General features: G+C 43.6%; 1 protein-coding gene across 1 annotated transcript in view; it reads right to left on the bottom strand.

The window, feature by feature from the left end:
* DHX8 (DEAH-box helicase 8) overlaps nucleotides 1-15943 on the bottom strand; it is a 45645-nt gene that overhangs the window by 2159 nt on the left and 27543 nt on the right. Inside the window, exons 13-22 of the mRNA XM_053568350.1 lie at nucleotides 13749-13943; nucleotides 12543-12728; nucleotides 12210-12420; nucleotides 10816-10997; nucleotides 8448-8588; nucleotides 3981-4136; nucleotides 2020-2157; nucleotides 1077-1205; nucleotides 700-896; nucleotides 78-257 (exon numbers count right to left, since the gene is read on the bottom strand). Of these exons, the coding sequence (XP_053424325.1) occupies nucleotides 78-257; nucleotides 700-896; nucleotides 1077-1205; nucleotides 2020-2157; nucleotides 3981-4136; nucleotides 8448-8588; nucleotides 10816-10997; nucleotides 12210-12420; nucleotides 12543-12728; nucleotides 13749-13943 (1715 nt within the window). The remainder of the gene's footprint in view (nucleotides 1-77; nucleotides 258-699; nucleotides 897-1076; nucleotides 1206-2019; nucleotides 2158-3980; nucleotides 4137-8447; nucleotides 8589-10815; nucleotides 10998-12209; nucleotides 12421-12542; nucleotides 12729-13748; nucleotides 13944-15943) is intronic.

Raw genomic sequence — 15943 nt, 5'->3', positions numbered from 1 at the left:
ACAAGCATGAAGTGCAGGAGATTTATAGGTCCTCTCTGCCCAGAAGAACCCTGAGATCCTGGGACCCGCCCACCTACCATTCTGGCTGTCTGTTGAAGAGAGCACTGGAAGGGTGGATGTAGACCACCTGCTGGTCAATCAGTGTCCGGTAACCCTCCTGTGGGTCCTTCTTGGCAGCGTTGCGGAAGAACCCACTGCAGATGGCCTTCTGCACTCGGACTGTGGACTTACCACAGGAAACGACATCCAGCTTGTGTCTATTCAAGACAGGACAAAGATGTGAGTCTACTCTGCTTTTAGAGTTTCTACCTTCCAGAATGGCAATGCCCAACACCCCCATCTTAGAATCCTCAGAGCAGTCACCAGGGCCTTCCTTCCAGCCCTAATAGTACTAGAGTAGCAGCTCTACACGGTGTAAGATGGAGGCACTAAGAACCAGATGCTTCGCTTAGACAAGAATTCAATTCCAGACTAATAATGTTTCAGAGGCTTTTAAACAAACAGCATTCTCAACAGTAAATCATCTTCCTCTTAGGAACTTTCTGAAGTAATTCTTGTCTAGGGAGGTGTAGAACTAAGATGGAAAAGCTAGAAGAAAAGGGCCCTATAAGGAGCAAGAAAACAGGTGCCTATAGCTTTACAGGTACACACAGAGACAGACCCGATGCCCAAACATGGAAGTCACCAGATCCCGCTTACCTGTCCATTATACCTAACATCTGCTTGCGAATGTCCTGGGCCCGGCGCAGGGAACGAGCCTGGATAAAGTTCTCATAGCACCACGGGTTAGAGAACTTGTTGTTCTTCCAGGAGTTGTACACAGCCAGCAGGGTGAGGTGGTCCCCTTCAGTCTGGTGAAACTTGGCCTTCTTCTGATCAGCAAGGGCTTGTTTATCCTACCAAGCAATGGGACAAAGGATCACTTCCCACTCACCAGCTACTAAATGAACATCCAGCAGTTCTAGGGAGCCCTCCATGGCTCTATTAAGTGTCTGCATCAAACGTCAGAATGGCAACAGGCTGACTTCACTCAATTTCACAACACCCCTATCTGAACATGAGTCTGAACTCCCTACCTTGGGTCTGTAGAAGACGTTCTGCACGGATAGCATGGATACAATGGTCAGCATTTCCTCACTGCAACCCAAATGCACAGACATGATCAGCATTTTACACAGCATTGGCTCCAGAGGGAACTCTGCCATCTACAGAGAGAAAAAAGAACTACAATTGCTTCCTCATCGAAGACACCTGTATTCCCCAGAGATTGGTCAGAGTGGGTAACAGCAGACACCTCCCCAAATCATGATGTACAATGTCTTCTCTATCAGAAAAATGCTTTTTTCATTTCCAAAATAAACCCCAATTAAATGTACGTGACCAAATCCATAACTATTGTTGGGGTAGGTGGGAATTCTGCAGACTTTTTGTAATCAAGGCTAGACTCAGTGATACATCCTGGGGGCAGGGTACAATGGCTCATGCCTGTAATCCTAACACTTTAGGAGGCTAAGGAGGGAATATCTTTGAGGCCAGGAGCTCGGGATCAGCCTGGGAAACATAGTGAGACCACCATCTCTACAAAACGTAAAAATAAAAAATTAGCTGGGTATGGTAGTATGCACCTGTAGTCCCACACACTTGGGGGGCTGAGGTGGGAGGATCACTTGAGCCTAAGAGTTTGAGGTTGCTATGAGCTATGATGATGCCACAGCACTCTAGCCTGGGCAAGAGTGAAACCTTGCTTAGAAACATATATATCCTACAAAAAAAAAAAAAAAAGGTCTACAAAAACATATATATCCCTAGGTAAAATTAACTATGAATAGAATTTCTTTTTCTATAAAGAAAAAAACAGTTTAATGTGGAATAGAACTCAGGTTTTTAAAAAAATAAGCATCTACAATTCTAACCAAAGCTCATCTAGGTTCTCAGAGCTTGATTTTGCATAGACCCAAGAATTTGAAAGGCTGACCAAGGAATCTTCCAAAAGCACAGGAAATGAAGTTTGTCCCCTACCCTGCGCCCCAGGCGAGTGAGCAGGCCCTCATCATCCAGGGCCCCCAGTGTGTATAGCTGCTCCATGGCTGTGATCAAAGTTTCCATTGGGGGTGCATCCATGAAATCAAAGGACAGCAGGTCATTGATGCCCATGGCCTAGAACAGAAGGGAAGAAAACCTGTGAAGGGAGAGTCAACCTAGCCTGTGTTAATAGGTAAGGGAGGCCACCCTGTCACTTTCTTTCCTATTTCTTCAACTTTAGAAAGCCACCAGCAAGATTACCAGTAATTTCCATGTACTTGCTTATAAAACTTTAAAAAACACTCCCTCAATAACAATATATACAACTCCGCAACAAAACAAAATATACCAATGGTCAAGGAGCACATGAAAAGATGCTTAACATCAGTAGTAATCAGGAAATTGCAAATCAAAGCCACAATGAAATACCATTGAGTATCCATTAGGATGGCTATAATAATAACAATACAACAGGCTGGGCACAGTGGCTCTTGCCTGTAATCCTAGCACTCTGGATGGGATAGGCAGGTGGATTGCCTGAGCTCAGGAGTTCAAGATCAACCTGAACAAGAACGAGACCTCCATCTCTAAAAATAGCCGGGTGTTGTGGTAGGTGCCTAGTCCCAGCTACTTGGGAGGCCATGGCAAGAGACTCGCTTTGAGCCCAAGAGTTTGAGTTTGCTATGGGCTATGACTCCATGGCACTCTATCGAGGGCAACAAAGTGAGACTGTCTCAAAAAAATAAAAAGAAAATAAAAAATAGAAAAATGGGCCAGGCATGGTGGCTCATGCCTGTAATTCTAGGACTCTGGGAGGCTGAGGTAGATGGACTGGCTGAGCTCACAGGTTCAAGACCAGCCTGAGCCAGAGCAAGACCCCATTTCTAAAAATAGCCAGGTGTTGTGGTGGGTGCCTGTAGATCCAGCTACTTAGGAGGCTGAGGCAAGAGAAACTCTTGAGTCCAGAAATCTGAGTCTGCTATGAGCTATGATGCCATAGCACTCTACCAAGGGCAACAAAGTAAGACTCTGTCTCCAAAAAAAAATAAATAAATAAATAAAAATTAAATTAAAATAAAAAAAATAGAAAAACTAGCTGGGTGTCAGGGTGGGCAGCTATAGTCCCAGCTACTTGTGGGGCTGAGGCAAGAGGATTACTCAAGCCCAAGAGTTTGAGGTTGCCAAGATGTGAACACAGAGGAGAAGGCAGAGTAGATAAACTTGCCCAAGGTCATACAACTCAGAGCTGAAGTCTGAGCCACAGATGCCTCTCTGTTGGTACTCCAGAGGCTGGAGCTGGTTTTCTTCTGAAGCTCTGTTTTAGACTCTCTGGTAAGGAATGAATAATAAATGAAACAGAGCACTCTGCACCAGTAAAGTGCCAGGGCTCCAGGGTAGCATCAGCATCACGGGAAATGCCATCAGCTGGGAAATTACTTGCACAGTTTCTCCTGCCAAAAGAGAACGAAGGTCTTCACTGGGGACTTAGAGAGGAAGAGCCATGATTCAGAATGAAAGCCAAGCCCCCAAAGGGCCAGTATGAAATGTGCTGCTGACAGTTCTCTCAAAAAGTTTCAAGATAGGGAGTTTTCCTCCCATTCTAAAAGAACAGAATTGGATCTGAATGTTAAAGTGGTTGAGGTTAAGTGTGCTTGTCCAGAGTTTGGCATTGATTATATTTTTCAAATTTCTTTTTAGAAAATGTTCCTAACTAAAACCTATACAACCAAATATCCTGCTGGTTATTATGGTAAGGAAGAATATGTTCACGGCAGATTTGCCAACTTAGCCCCGGACCCACCATGAGAGGCTGTTATCACAGCTGCATTTCACTCAATGGGAACGGTTCCATGAGGTTACTAAAGTATTTAACAAGGTTCATAAACTGAGGTTCATTTACTAAGGCCACAGGATAGGACTATTCCATCAATCCATTCCAACAAGACAGTGATTTCTACCTTGAGTGAAAGCACTGTGCTGGCTAAGTTAGTTCTCTGGATTTCCGGCACGTTGGTGGTCAGCATTTCGTCTCGGTAGGCACGTTCCGTGTACAGCCTGTAACACTTCCCTGGGCCTGTTCTCCCAGCTCTGCCAGCTCGTTGCTTTGCCTGAGCCTAGAGGAGCGAGCATATGAAAGTAACTTATCTGTTAAATGCTGCTTAACAGCTTTACCCAGGAAAACCGTTAGAAGGGGGTCACTTACAACTGACAAAATTGGAAATGGGGTTTATTTCACTTTCTTTAGGAACATTTCCAAGACTACCAATGTTCTTATCATCCCCTCTCCACACTCAGCACTTCAGGGGAAGTTTGTTCAGGAGAGGGAAATATAAGCAGGGTAAATGGAAGAACTATTATAAAGATCTCAGAAATATACTTTCAAACTTGCTAGGCATGGTGGCTCATGTCTACAATCCTAACACTCTGGGAGGCGGAGGCGGGTGGGTGGCTTTAGCTCAGTTTGAAACCAGCCTCAGGCTCAGCACCCATAGCACAGTGGTTATGGCACCAGCCACATACATCAAGGGTGGCGGGTTCGAACCCAGCCCGGGCCAGCTGAACAACTGCAACAAAAAAATAGCCAGGCATTGTGGAGGGCGCCTGTAGTCCCAGCTACTTGGGAGACTGAGGCAAGATAATCACTTAAGCCCAAGAGTTTGAGGTTGCTGTGAGCTGTGATGCAATGGCACTCTACCAAGGGTGACATAGTAAGACTCTGTCTCAAAAGAAAGAAAAAAATAGCCAGGCGCTATGAGGTATGACTGAGAGCGACAAAGTGAGACTCTGTCTCAAACAAAAAAATAGAAGAAATGTACTTTCAAACTAGTGTTGCACAATATGAAAGAGAAAGCATAAAACAGGCTGAAAAATACCATCCCTACAATTATAACCAAAAAATGTAAACGAACTAAATAAAACTCTATTTATCATACCAGTGATGATTCTATAGCCTTTTTTGGAGACAGAGTCTCACTCTGTTGCCCAGGCTAGAATACAGGGGCATAATGGTAGCTCAGTGTAACCTCAAACTCTTGGGTTCAAGCAACCTTCCTGCCTCAGCCTCCCAAGTAGCTGGGACAACAGGCACACACCACAGTGCCCAGCTAAGTTTTTCTATTTTTAGTAGAGATGGGGTCTTGCTCTTGTTCAAGCTGGTCTCTGCAGCCATTTAAAAGTTAGGTTTGAAATGTTCCTTGACCAAGGAGAATATTCACTTAATATGTGAAAAAAGTAAATTACACAACAATATAATACTAATTTTGTAAAACCACATATATATATACATGCCACCAAAAGGAAATGACTGGGGGGGAAATACCCTAAAATACTAACAGTGGCTAACTTTGATGGCAGGCTTGCAGATGAGTTTTATTTTCTTTAGACATTAACAAATGTAGAACATGTATTATTTTAATAGTCAGGAAAATAAAACATTTAAAAAATACAGCAAAACTCTGAAAGTTGACCACACAAGCAACTGTAACAAACTGGTCAGCATAGAGAGGAGGTCAACATAAGGAAACTCCACAGAGTATATGTGGTGCAAGTCTGGTCTATGAAAATTAGGTCAACTTAAGAAAGTGGTCAATGTAGGAAGGTGATCGACTATGGCGATTCTACTGTATACAAAACTGCATAGTAGGCTGGGTGAGGTAGCTCACGTGGGTGATGCTAGCACACTGGGAGGCAAAGGCAGGGGGATCTCTTGAGCTCAGGAGTTCAAGACCTGCCTGAGCAAGAGAGAGACCCCATCTCTACCAAAAATAGAAAAAAACTAGGCAGGTATAGAGACACACACCTATAATCCCAGCTACTTGGGAGGCTAAGGCAAGAGGATCTCTTGAGCCCAAGAATTTAAGGGCAACATAGACAGACTCCGTCTCAAAAAAAAAAAAAAAAAAGAACAAAACTGTATAGTTACTTGACTACTAAAATTGCAACCATGAAAGAAACACTTCAGGGAAGTGAAAAAAGACTGAAAAAAAGAAATGGCAACAAAATGTCAGTAGAGGTCATAGGATTATGCATAATTAAAATGCTTTTCTCCTGGCTGGGCATGGTGGCACATGCCTATAATCCTAGCACTCTGAGAGGCCAAGGCCAGTGGATAGTTTGAGCTCATGAGTTCGAGACCAGCCTGCCTGAGCAAAAGTGAGACCCCTGTCTCTATTAAAAACAGAAAAATTGACGCAAGAGGATCACTTGAGCCCAATAGTTGGAAGTTCTTGTGAGCTATGATGACACAGCATTCTACCCAGGGCAACAGCTCGAGACTGTCTCAAAAAAAAAAAATGTTTTTTTCCCATTTTCTGTACTTAGAATTAGAGGGAGAACACAAATTTTTTTTTTTTTTTTTGCAGTTTTTGGCCAGGGCTGGGCTTGAACCCGCCACCTCTGGCATATGGGGCCGGTGCCTTTGAGCCACAGGCACTGCCCAGAAAACTAATTTTTTTAATTAAAAAGAAAGTGTCTGGGGTGGCGCCTGGGGCTCAGTCGGTAGGGCACTGGACCCATATACGGAGGGTGGTGGGTTCAAACCTGGCCCCGGCCAAACTGCAACAAAAAAATAGCCAGGCGAGTGGCAGGCACCTGTAGTCCCAGCTACTCAGGAGACTGAGGCAAGAGAATTGCCTAAGCCCAAGAGCTGGAAGTTGCTGTGAGCTGTGATGCCACCACATTCTACCAAGGGTGACAAAGTGAAGACTCTGTCTCTAAAAAAAGAAAGTGTCTGGGCATGGTGGCTTACACCTGTAATCTGATCACCTGAGCTCAGGAGTTTGAGACCAGCCTGAGCAAGAGTGAAACCATGTCTCTACTAAAAAACTAGCTGGGTATTGTGGCAGGTGCCTGTAGTCCCAGCTACTCGGGAGACTGAGGCAGGAGGCTTGAGCCCAAGAGTTTGAGATTACTGTTAACTATGACACCGCAGCACTCTAACCAGGATAACAGTGAGACACTCTCAAAAAAAAAAAAAAAAAAAAAAAAAAAGGTTGTTTACCCATAGGTTGCTAGGAAACAGTGAATAGCAATCTGAAAAGGACCATTTTCTGACAAAACCATCTGTTATTACAAACAGTATCAGGATTTACAAATTACCATGCCAGCTCCAAACCAAAGCATGGAGTATAAAAGGACAACTAACCACACAAATTCAGGCAGCAATCACACACAGTGGCAGGACTCCAGAGCAGTCTACAGATGTCTCTCTCCAAAGCAGGGACGGCATGTGTAACTAATTTTTTGATCACAGTGTGTCATACACTGCCTGAGAACACAGAGCATGTAAGCTGCAGCCAAACTAACCAGGTTCAAATTCCAACTCCACTGGCTTGTGACATTAGGTAAGTCATTTAAATCCTCTGTGCCTCAGGCTTCTTAGCTGTGAACTGAGGATAATAATACCTACCACATAGAATTAATTTGGGAGCACTGAGTCAATGCATGTAAAAGTATCCAGGACAGTGCCTCCTACTTGATAAGTACCTTGTAAGTGTTGGCTGTTATTATGACTGGAGTTTCAAAATAAAAATAGCCTTATGGTTTTTACGATTCATGAAAATAATACATACCCATTGTAAAAGATTAAAACTGCATAAAAAGTACAAACAAAATAATGCACATCGCCAGCATCACCTCTCAGAAATAACCTCAACTAACATTTAGATGACGTACTTTCACTCTCAGACACACATCACTCACATACACTTTGCAGAAATTCACACCATTTATTTTTAAACAAAACTTGGATTATACTATTTATGCTGTTTTATGGGCTCATTTTTTTCAAATAAAGTATCACAGTTACCTCTTACTACAGTGAACTGTGATCACACTGCTGCACTCCATCCTGAACAGACCTCATTTAAAAATAAATAAATAGGGCGGCGCCTGTGGCTCGGTGAGTGGGGTGCCGGACCCATGTACCGACGGTGGTGGGTTCAATCCCAGCCCCAGCCAAACTGCAACAAGAAAATAGCTGGGCATTGTGGTGGGCACCTGTAGTCTCAGCTACTCGGGAGGCTGAGGCAAGAGAATCACCTAAGCCCAAGAGCTTAGGCCTAAGTGATTCTCTTGCCTCAGCCTCCCGAGTAGCTGGGACTACAGGCACCTGCCACAACACTCAGCCGAGCGAGTTTGAGGTTGTTGTTAGCTGTGATGCTACGGCACTCTACCGAGGGTGACATAGTAAGACTCTGTCTCAAAAAGAAAAAAAAAAAACATAAAATTTTTCTTTATCCCTCAAACCCAGCCCCAGCCAAACTGCAACAACAAAAAAAAAATTTTCTTTATCCCACTGACGCACTCAGTATCTTAAAAGTTCATCTCTAAAACAACAAAGTTCAAAATACTAATTTTTAAAATCATAAAAATTCTCAGAATTTTTTCAGGATTTTTAGGAAAGTTATTGATAGAAACCACCATACCTGAGAAATAGGTGTCACCACGAGCTGGTCAATGCCTGTCTTTGAATTATAAACTTTCTGCTTCACAAATCCAGGGTCCACAACATAGTAGATGCCATCTATCGTCAGTGATGTCTCTGCAATGTTGGTGGCAATCACAACCTGCAGGTGAGAGGAGCACACAGCTAGAGTGAGGTCTTCTGAATTCAAACATCTTCCCAAAGGAGTGTGTGGCTGTCTCCCTCTCTAGAGGGTTAAAATGATAATTAATCCCAGTTTAGCCTCCAATGGGCAGAAGGGGAGGTACCTTCATCTTAAGTTATGTTGGAGACAGGGTGGCACCTGAGAGGAGACGTGGAATAGGGAAAAGCTAAGGCCAATCAAAGCCAATTACATTTGGTGCAAACAGCTACATACCTCATTTTCTAGATCCAATGTTGATTACTACAATTTTAATTTTCTAGCACCATGAGAAAGCAGAGATTTTCTGGCATCACACGTGCCAGTGCAAAATATTTCCTTCCCCTACTGAGACATCTGGTCTACAAAATGGGGGCTGTTCATGTTTTGTGGAAATGTATATGTGGAACAAGAGGGAGATTATTTTTTCCCTAATCGTAAAATGAACCACAAGGTGACAGAGGAATTTCATGGTGTATGTGTGTGCAGCAGTCTATGTGATCCGCAAGATTATTAGTCTCAGCTTGGTGCTATTCTTCCACCCAGAGGTTCAGCTAATACAACACAATTGCTTAGAAAAATCACTGCTAGGAGTGAATAGCTCTCATCAGGCTAACATCTTACTGGCCCTCAAAGGCTTCTACCTGCCACAGAGCTACAAAAACCCTACTTAGAAAGAAGTCCAACTACTAGGAATAGAACAGAGGAGGAATTTACCACCTTTCCCCCCAGATCTGTTCCTCCTCCCATATTTCCCTTCTCAGCACTGTCTTTTATCAAGCTGCCCAAGCCAGAAACCTGGGAGTCACGCCTGACTTTTCTCTTACCCTTCTCTCTACCACCTGGCACCCACCATATCCTGTCCATTTATATGTCCACACAAAAACTTATAAAAAATGTTCATAGCGGCATTACTCGTGCTAGCCCCAAAGTGGAAATAACCCACGTGTCTGTCAACTGATGAATAAACAAAATGTAGTACATCCATACAATCAAATAGTATTTGGCAATAAAAAGAAAGTATTAAAATACAAGAACAGATAATTAAATTTTTGAACTCATCCTAGAAAAAGTGCTACATATCTCATTACTGAATATCACTATGGTCATACCTTTTTCTTTTTCTTTTGTTTTGTTTCTTTTGAGACAGAGCCTCAAACTATCACCCTGGGTAGAGTACCATGGCATCACACAGCTCACAGCAACCTCAAATTCCTGGGCTTAAGCGATTCTTTTGCCTCAGCCTCCGAAGTAGCTGGGACTACTGGCGCCTGCCACAACACTCGGCTATTTTTTAGTTGTAGTTGTCATTGCTGTTTTGCAGGTCGGGGTTGGATTCAAACCAGCCAGCCCTGTTGTATGTGGCTGGCACCTTAGCTGCTTAAGCTACAGGCACCAAGCCACTAGGGTCATACTTTTGAAGTACTCCCTTTGGGAAGCTATGCACTGATGCTAGCACCTATTTTACCTTTCAAAGTAATTTTGGAACTCTTTTTTCTGGAATGGTCATTAGAGTCATTGCCACATGAAGTCTGACAATTAAGTTAGTGAACTCATCCTAGAAAAAGTGCTTTGAAGGGTGGAGTAGGCACTGATGTTGCTACATAGCTTGAAATTATATTTCAATAAAGCTGTTATTAAAAAAAAATCCGTCTTTTTTTCTGTTGTCTTATACACAAAGTCACATACAGTCAGGTCTAGCCACTGGAACTATATTGCTCTCTGCTCACTCACCTTTATTCAGGCCATCACAAGTGGTTCTGTCTGCTCAGAATGCACATCCCCCTGCCTTTTGTGAGTTATTCTGAACTAGTTTAGACCCTTACTTCCTCTAACTACACTGGGAAGTAAGTTAGAGGAAGCGCCTGCCCTGGGTATCTAGAACAGCAGCAGCACTTTCAAACCATATGCTGAAGGTCTGTCACCTGGCGGATAGCCCACAGCAGATAGAAGCTTATCCTCATATTGCAGCCCTGGTGTCGAGACCAAACCCTGGTAGATGTTCAAAAAATATTTGTCAAAGGAAGCAGGAGAGGAAGAAGAGCATAGGTCACATTCAAGACCCTTATCCCTAAACAAAAAGGTTGGACCAGCCTCTGAACATGACAAACAAAACCTGTATACATCTTAAGCAATCCCCACTGAGGCAGGCTACACATAACCACATGGTTTCAGGGCACCCAGGAGGTTCATTTCTGCCTAGTGTTACCTTTCTGCTGCCTGGTGGTGCTGGGTCAAAGATTCGGGTCTGCATCTCACTGGGAAGAGCAGAGTACACTGGGAGAATAATTAACTCGGGAACATCAGGTCCCAGGGATTTCATTCTTTCATATAGGATCTCACAAGCTGTATCAATCTCTTCCTGACCAGTCAAGAAGACCAGAATATCACCTATAAGGAGAACAGAGCATTAATTCACTTTCTGAGTGTGTTCTATAAAAAGGCTACAGTGACATCAACAAAACTCTATAAATAAGAGAAAATACACATTCATAGTCTGACCTCCAAGTAAACAACAGTTCACATAACATTATACAGAAGTTATCATCTATCCATGTTGAACAGCTGCATTTATTTTACTTATTTATCAATTTTTAGATAGTTTCTCACTATGTCACCCTCAGTAGAGTGCTGTAGCATCACAGCTCACAGCAACTTCAACCCCCTGGACTTAAATGATTCTATTGCCTCAGCCTCCCAAGTAGCTAGGACTACAGGCACCCACCAAAATGTCCGGCTAATTTTTTTGTTGTTATAGTTGTCATTGTTGTTTGGCAGGCCTGGGCCTGGTTCGAACCCGCCAGCCACACTGCATGTGGCTGGCGCCCTAGCTGCTGAGCTACAAGCGCCGAGCCTTAACAGCTGCATTTAAATCCTACAGGCCAGGTGCAGTGGCCCACATCTGTAATCCTAGCACTCTGAGAGGCCACAGTGGGTAGATTGCCTGAGCTCAGGAGTTCCAGACCATCCTGAGCCAGAGCAGAACCTTGTCTCTAAAAAGAAAGCCAGGAGTTGTGGTGGGCACTGCCTCTAGGCCCAGCTACTTGGCAGGCTGAGGCAAAAGAATTGCTTAAGCCCAAGAGTTTGAGGCTGCTGTGAGCTATGATGCCAAGGCACTCTACTGAGGGCGACAAAGTGAGACTCTGTCTTGAAAAAAAAAAAAAAAAAAATCCTGCACAGTTATTCATAGTTTCACTACCACCATTTCTTTTTCTTTTTTTGTAAAGACAGAGTTTCACTGTACCACCCTCGGGTAGAGTGCCATGACGTCACATGGCTCACAGCAATCTCTAACTCTTGGGCTTACGTGATTCTCTTGCCTCAGCCTCCCAAGCAGCTGGGACTACAGGCACCCGCCACAATACCCGGCTATTTTTTTGTTGCAGTTTGGCCGGGGCTGGGTTTGAACCCGCCACCCTCGGCATATGGGGCCAGCGCCCTACTCACGGAGCCACAGGCGCCGCCCATCACTACCACCATTTCAAATATACAAGCATGAGACTCAGAGAGAAAGAGCAGTATTTAAAAGACATTTTTAAAATGATTAGCAAAAAAGATACCCATATTATGACCTTTGACCTAAAAGATGCTCTTTCTCCTTACCCGGTGGCTCTGTTAAATGGATCTGCATGACAGTGATCAGGCTGGCATCCAGATAATCTGTCTCGGGTTCCTTTGTGTACAGTATTTCCACTGGATATGTTCGACCTGGGATAGTGAAGATGGGAGCTTCATAGAAGTACTGAGAAAACTTCACGGCATCCAAGGTGGCTGAAGTGACAATCAGCTTCATGTCCTGCCGTTTCTGAACTGTCTGAAGAGAAATGCAATGTGGCTGATTAAAAAGAACTACCTGAAAAGGCATAGGTACTCAAATCCAATTCCCAGAATTCAGTTTCCAACAGCCAGAAGGGTCACTGAAGAGTGCCTAGTTACCTTTTTCAATAATCCAAAAAGCACATCAGTGTGAATTGTCCTCTCATGCGCCTCGTCTAACATGATGATGGCATACTGAGTAAGGTCAGGGTCAATCAGGCACTCTCTGAGCAACATCCCGTCTGTCATGTACTTGATGACCGTTTCAGGGCTAGTGCAGTCTTCAAATCGAATGGTATAGCCCACCTAAAGCAGAGCAAAATGGAAAACCTAAGACACAAACATCTGCTTTTCATAATCAAGAGGCAAGGTTTTGGCCCAGACTGTTACTCATAATCTTTCTTTTTTTTTTTTTTAATTTCTGTGACATTTTTTGTTTTATTTTATTATTATTATTTTTTAATATTACTCATAATCTTAATGATAAGAATTTTCCTGGGCATGATGGCTAACATTTATAATCCTAGCACTTTGGGAGGCCAAGGTGAAAGGATTGCCTGAAACCAGGAGTGCAAGACTAGCCTGAGCAACACAACAAGACCCCTTTTTTATATCACTACAAAACATTAAAAAATTAGCTGGAGGGGGAGGGTGGTGGTATTGGTATATAGTCCCAGCTACTCGGAAAGCTGAGGCAGGAGGATGATTTAACCTAGGAGTTTGATGACACTACTGAACCACTCTAGCCTGGAAACGACAGCAAAATTCTGCCTCAAACAAACAAACAAAAAAAAAAAACCAAGGACAACCCCCCCCACAAAAAAAAAAAAAAACAGGGGGGAGACAGGAAGATCCTTTGAGCTAAAGAGTTTGAGACCAACCAGGCAGCCTGAGCAAGAGCAAGGGCAAGACCCTATCTCTACTAAAAATAGAAAAATTAGCCAGGCATTGTGGCAGAGAGGCCTGTAGTCTCAGCTACATGGAAGGCTGAGGCAGGAAGATCCTCTTGTAACATGGAAGTCTGAGTATATTGCGAACTAGGCTGACGCTAGAGCACTCTAGCCTGGGCAACAGAGTGAGACTCTATCTCAAACAAAAACAACAACAACAAAAAAAAAAAAAAAAAAACCTGAATCTGAGCAAGATGTACAATGATTTCCTCATAGTAAGGTAGACTTGACTGAACAGATCAATCATAACAATGAGAACCCTCTCTCAGGAGAAACCTAAAAAAAAGTAGTAGTACATGTATTTCCATTTTATAAATAAAGACATGTGGGCCTTTATACTTTTATTCTGGCATTTTCAGCTTCACTATCTACTTACCTCTTGGCCTAAGCAACAACCAAACTCCTCTGATACTCTTTTGGCCACCGACATGGCTGCCACTCTTCTGGGCTGGGTACACCCAATCTTGCCCCTGGAAGTGTAGCCAGCCTCTGCCAGGTACTGGGTAATCTGCGTTGTCTTGCCAGATCCTGTCTCTCCAATAACAATCAAGATCTGATTGTCATGGACAGCCTGAAAACAACAGAATATAAATAGGGTCATTAATGTGCCATGCATTACTCTGAAATAAAATAATTAATGTTTACATTCTAAACTAAATTAAAAAGGGGGGATATAAACACTTGGCTAAAGAATTCAACAGTAAATTAAAAGGATCCATAAAAAGTGTTCCTTCCTACTGCAACTCACAAATCTCCAGTACTTTTCCCCTAAAAGTTATTTTATTTCTTATTTCTACACTGTTTATAACAGCAAAGGACTGCAATCGACCTACAAGTCTATTAATATAGGACTAGTTAAACAAATTACAGTCCATCCACAAAACAAAGCACTAAAATGGCATTTAAAAAAAAAGTAACGAGGGTGGCACCTGTGGCTCAAAGGGGTAGGGTGCTGGCCCATATGCTGGAGGTGGTGGGTTCAAACCCAGTCCCAGCCAAAAACTGCAAAAAAAAAAAAGTAACCAAGGGCCAGTCATGGTGGCTCACGCCTATAATCCCAGCTACTAGGAAGGCTGAGGCAGGAGAATCACTTGAGCCTAAGAGTTTGAAGTTGCTGTGAACTATGATGTCAAAGCACTCTACAGAGGATGACAAAGTGAGATTCTGTCTCAAAAAAAATAAGGCTTCGCACCCATACCTCAGCAGTTAGGGCGCCAGCCATATGCACCAGAGCTGGTGGGTTCGAACCCAGCCAGAGCCTGCTTAACAAAGAATTGAAAAAATAGCTGGGCATTGTGGCAGGTGCCTATAGTCCCAGCTACAAGGGAGGCTGAGGCAAGAGAATAGCTTGAGCCCAAGAGTTTGAGGTTGCTGTGAGCTGTGATGCCATAGCACTTTACTGAGGGCAACATAGTGAAACTGTCTCAAAAAAAACAAAACAAAACAAAAATTTTAAAAACTAACAGGTAGGCTGGGAGTGGTGGCTCACACTTGTAATCCTAGTACTCTGGGAGGCTGAAGTGGGTGGATGGCTTGAGCATAGGAGTTCAGACTAGCCTGAGCAGGAATGAGACCCCATCTGTAAAAAAGCCAGCGCCTGTGGCTCAGTAGGTAGGGCACTAGCGCCACACACTGAGGCTGGCATGTTCAAACCCAGCCCAAGCCAGCTAAAACAACAATGACAACTACAGCAAAAAACAGCCAGGCATTGTGGTGGGTACCTGTAGTTCCAGCTACTTGGGAGGCCGAGGCAAGAGAATCGCTTAAGCCCAAGAGTTTGAGGTTGCTGTGAGCAGTGATGCCATGGCATTCTACCAAGGGCAACAGTTTGAGACTCTTGTTTCAAAAAAGAAAAAAAATTGCTGGGCATTGTAGTGGGCACCTGTAGTCCCAGCTACTCGGGAGGCTGAGGCAAGAGAATCACTTGAGTCCATGAGTTTTGAGGTTGCTGCCATGACATTCTACAGAGGGTGACAAATTGAGAGCTTATCTCAAAAAATAAAAAATAAATTTAAAAATTTTTTAAAATTAAAGTAATGGGGCTGGGCACAGTGGCTCACGCCTATAATCCTAGCACTTTGGAAGGTAGAGGCAGGACTGCTTGAGCCCAGGAGTTTGAGACCAGCTTGAGCAAAGAGCAAGACCCCATCTCTATATAAAATAGAAACAATTAGCTGGACATAGTAATACACGCTTGTAATCCCAGCTACTCAGGAGACTGAGGCAAGAGAATCATTTGAGCCCAAGAGTTTGAGGTTTCAGTGAGCTACGATTACACCACTGCACTCCAGACCAGGCAACAAAGCAAGCAAGATCCTGTCTCAAAAAACAAAGAGAGGCGGTGCCTGTAGTTTGGTGGGTAGGGCGCCAGCCACATATACCGAGGGTGGCGGGTTCAAACCCGGCCCTGACCAAACTGCCACAAAAAATAACTGGACGTTGTGGCGGGCACCTAAAGTCCCAGCTACTTGGGAGACTGAGGCAAGAGAATCACTTAAGCCCAGAGTTTGAGGTTGCTGTGAGCTGTGACGCCATGGCACTCCATGTAGGACAACATAGTGAGACTCTGCA

This window comes from Nycticebus coucang, chromosome 18 (assembly GCF_027406575.1).
Source record: "Nycticebus coucang isolate mNycCou1 chromosome 18, mNycCou1.pri, whole genome shotgun sequence".
NCBI lineage: Eukaryota > Metazoa > Chordata > Mammalia > Primates > Lorisidae > Nycticebus > Nycticebus coucang.
This window is presented reverse-complemented; position numbering and strand designations above follow the sequence as displayed.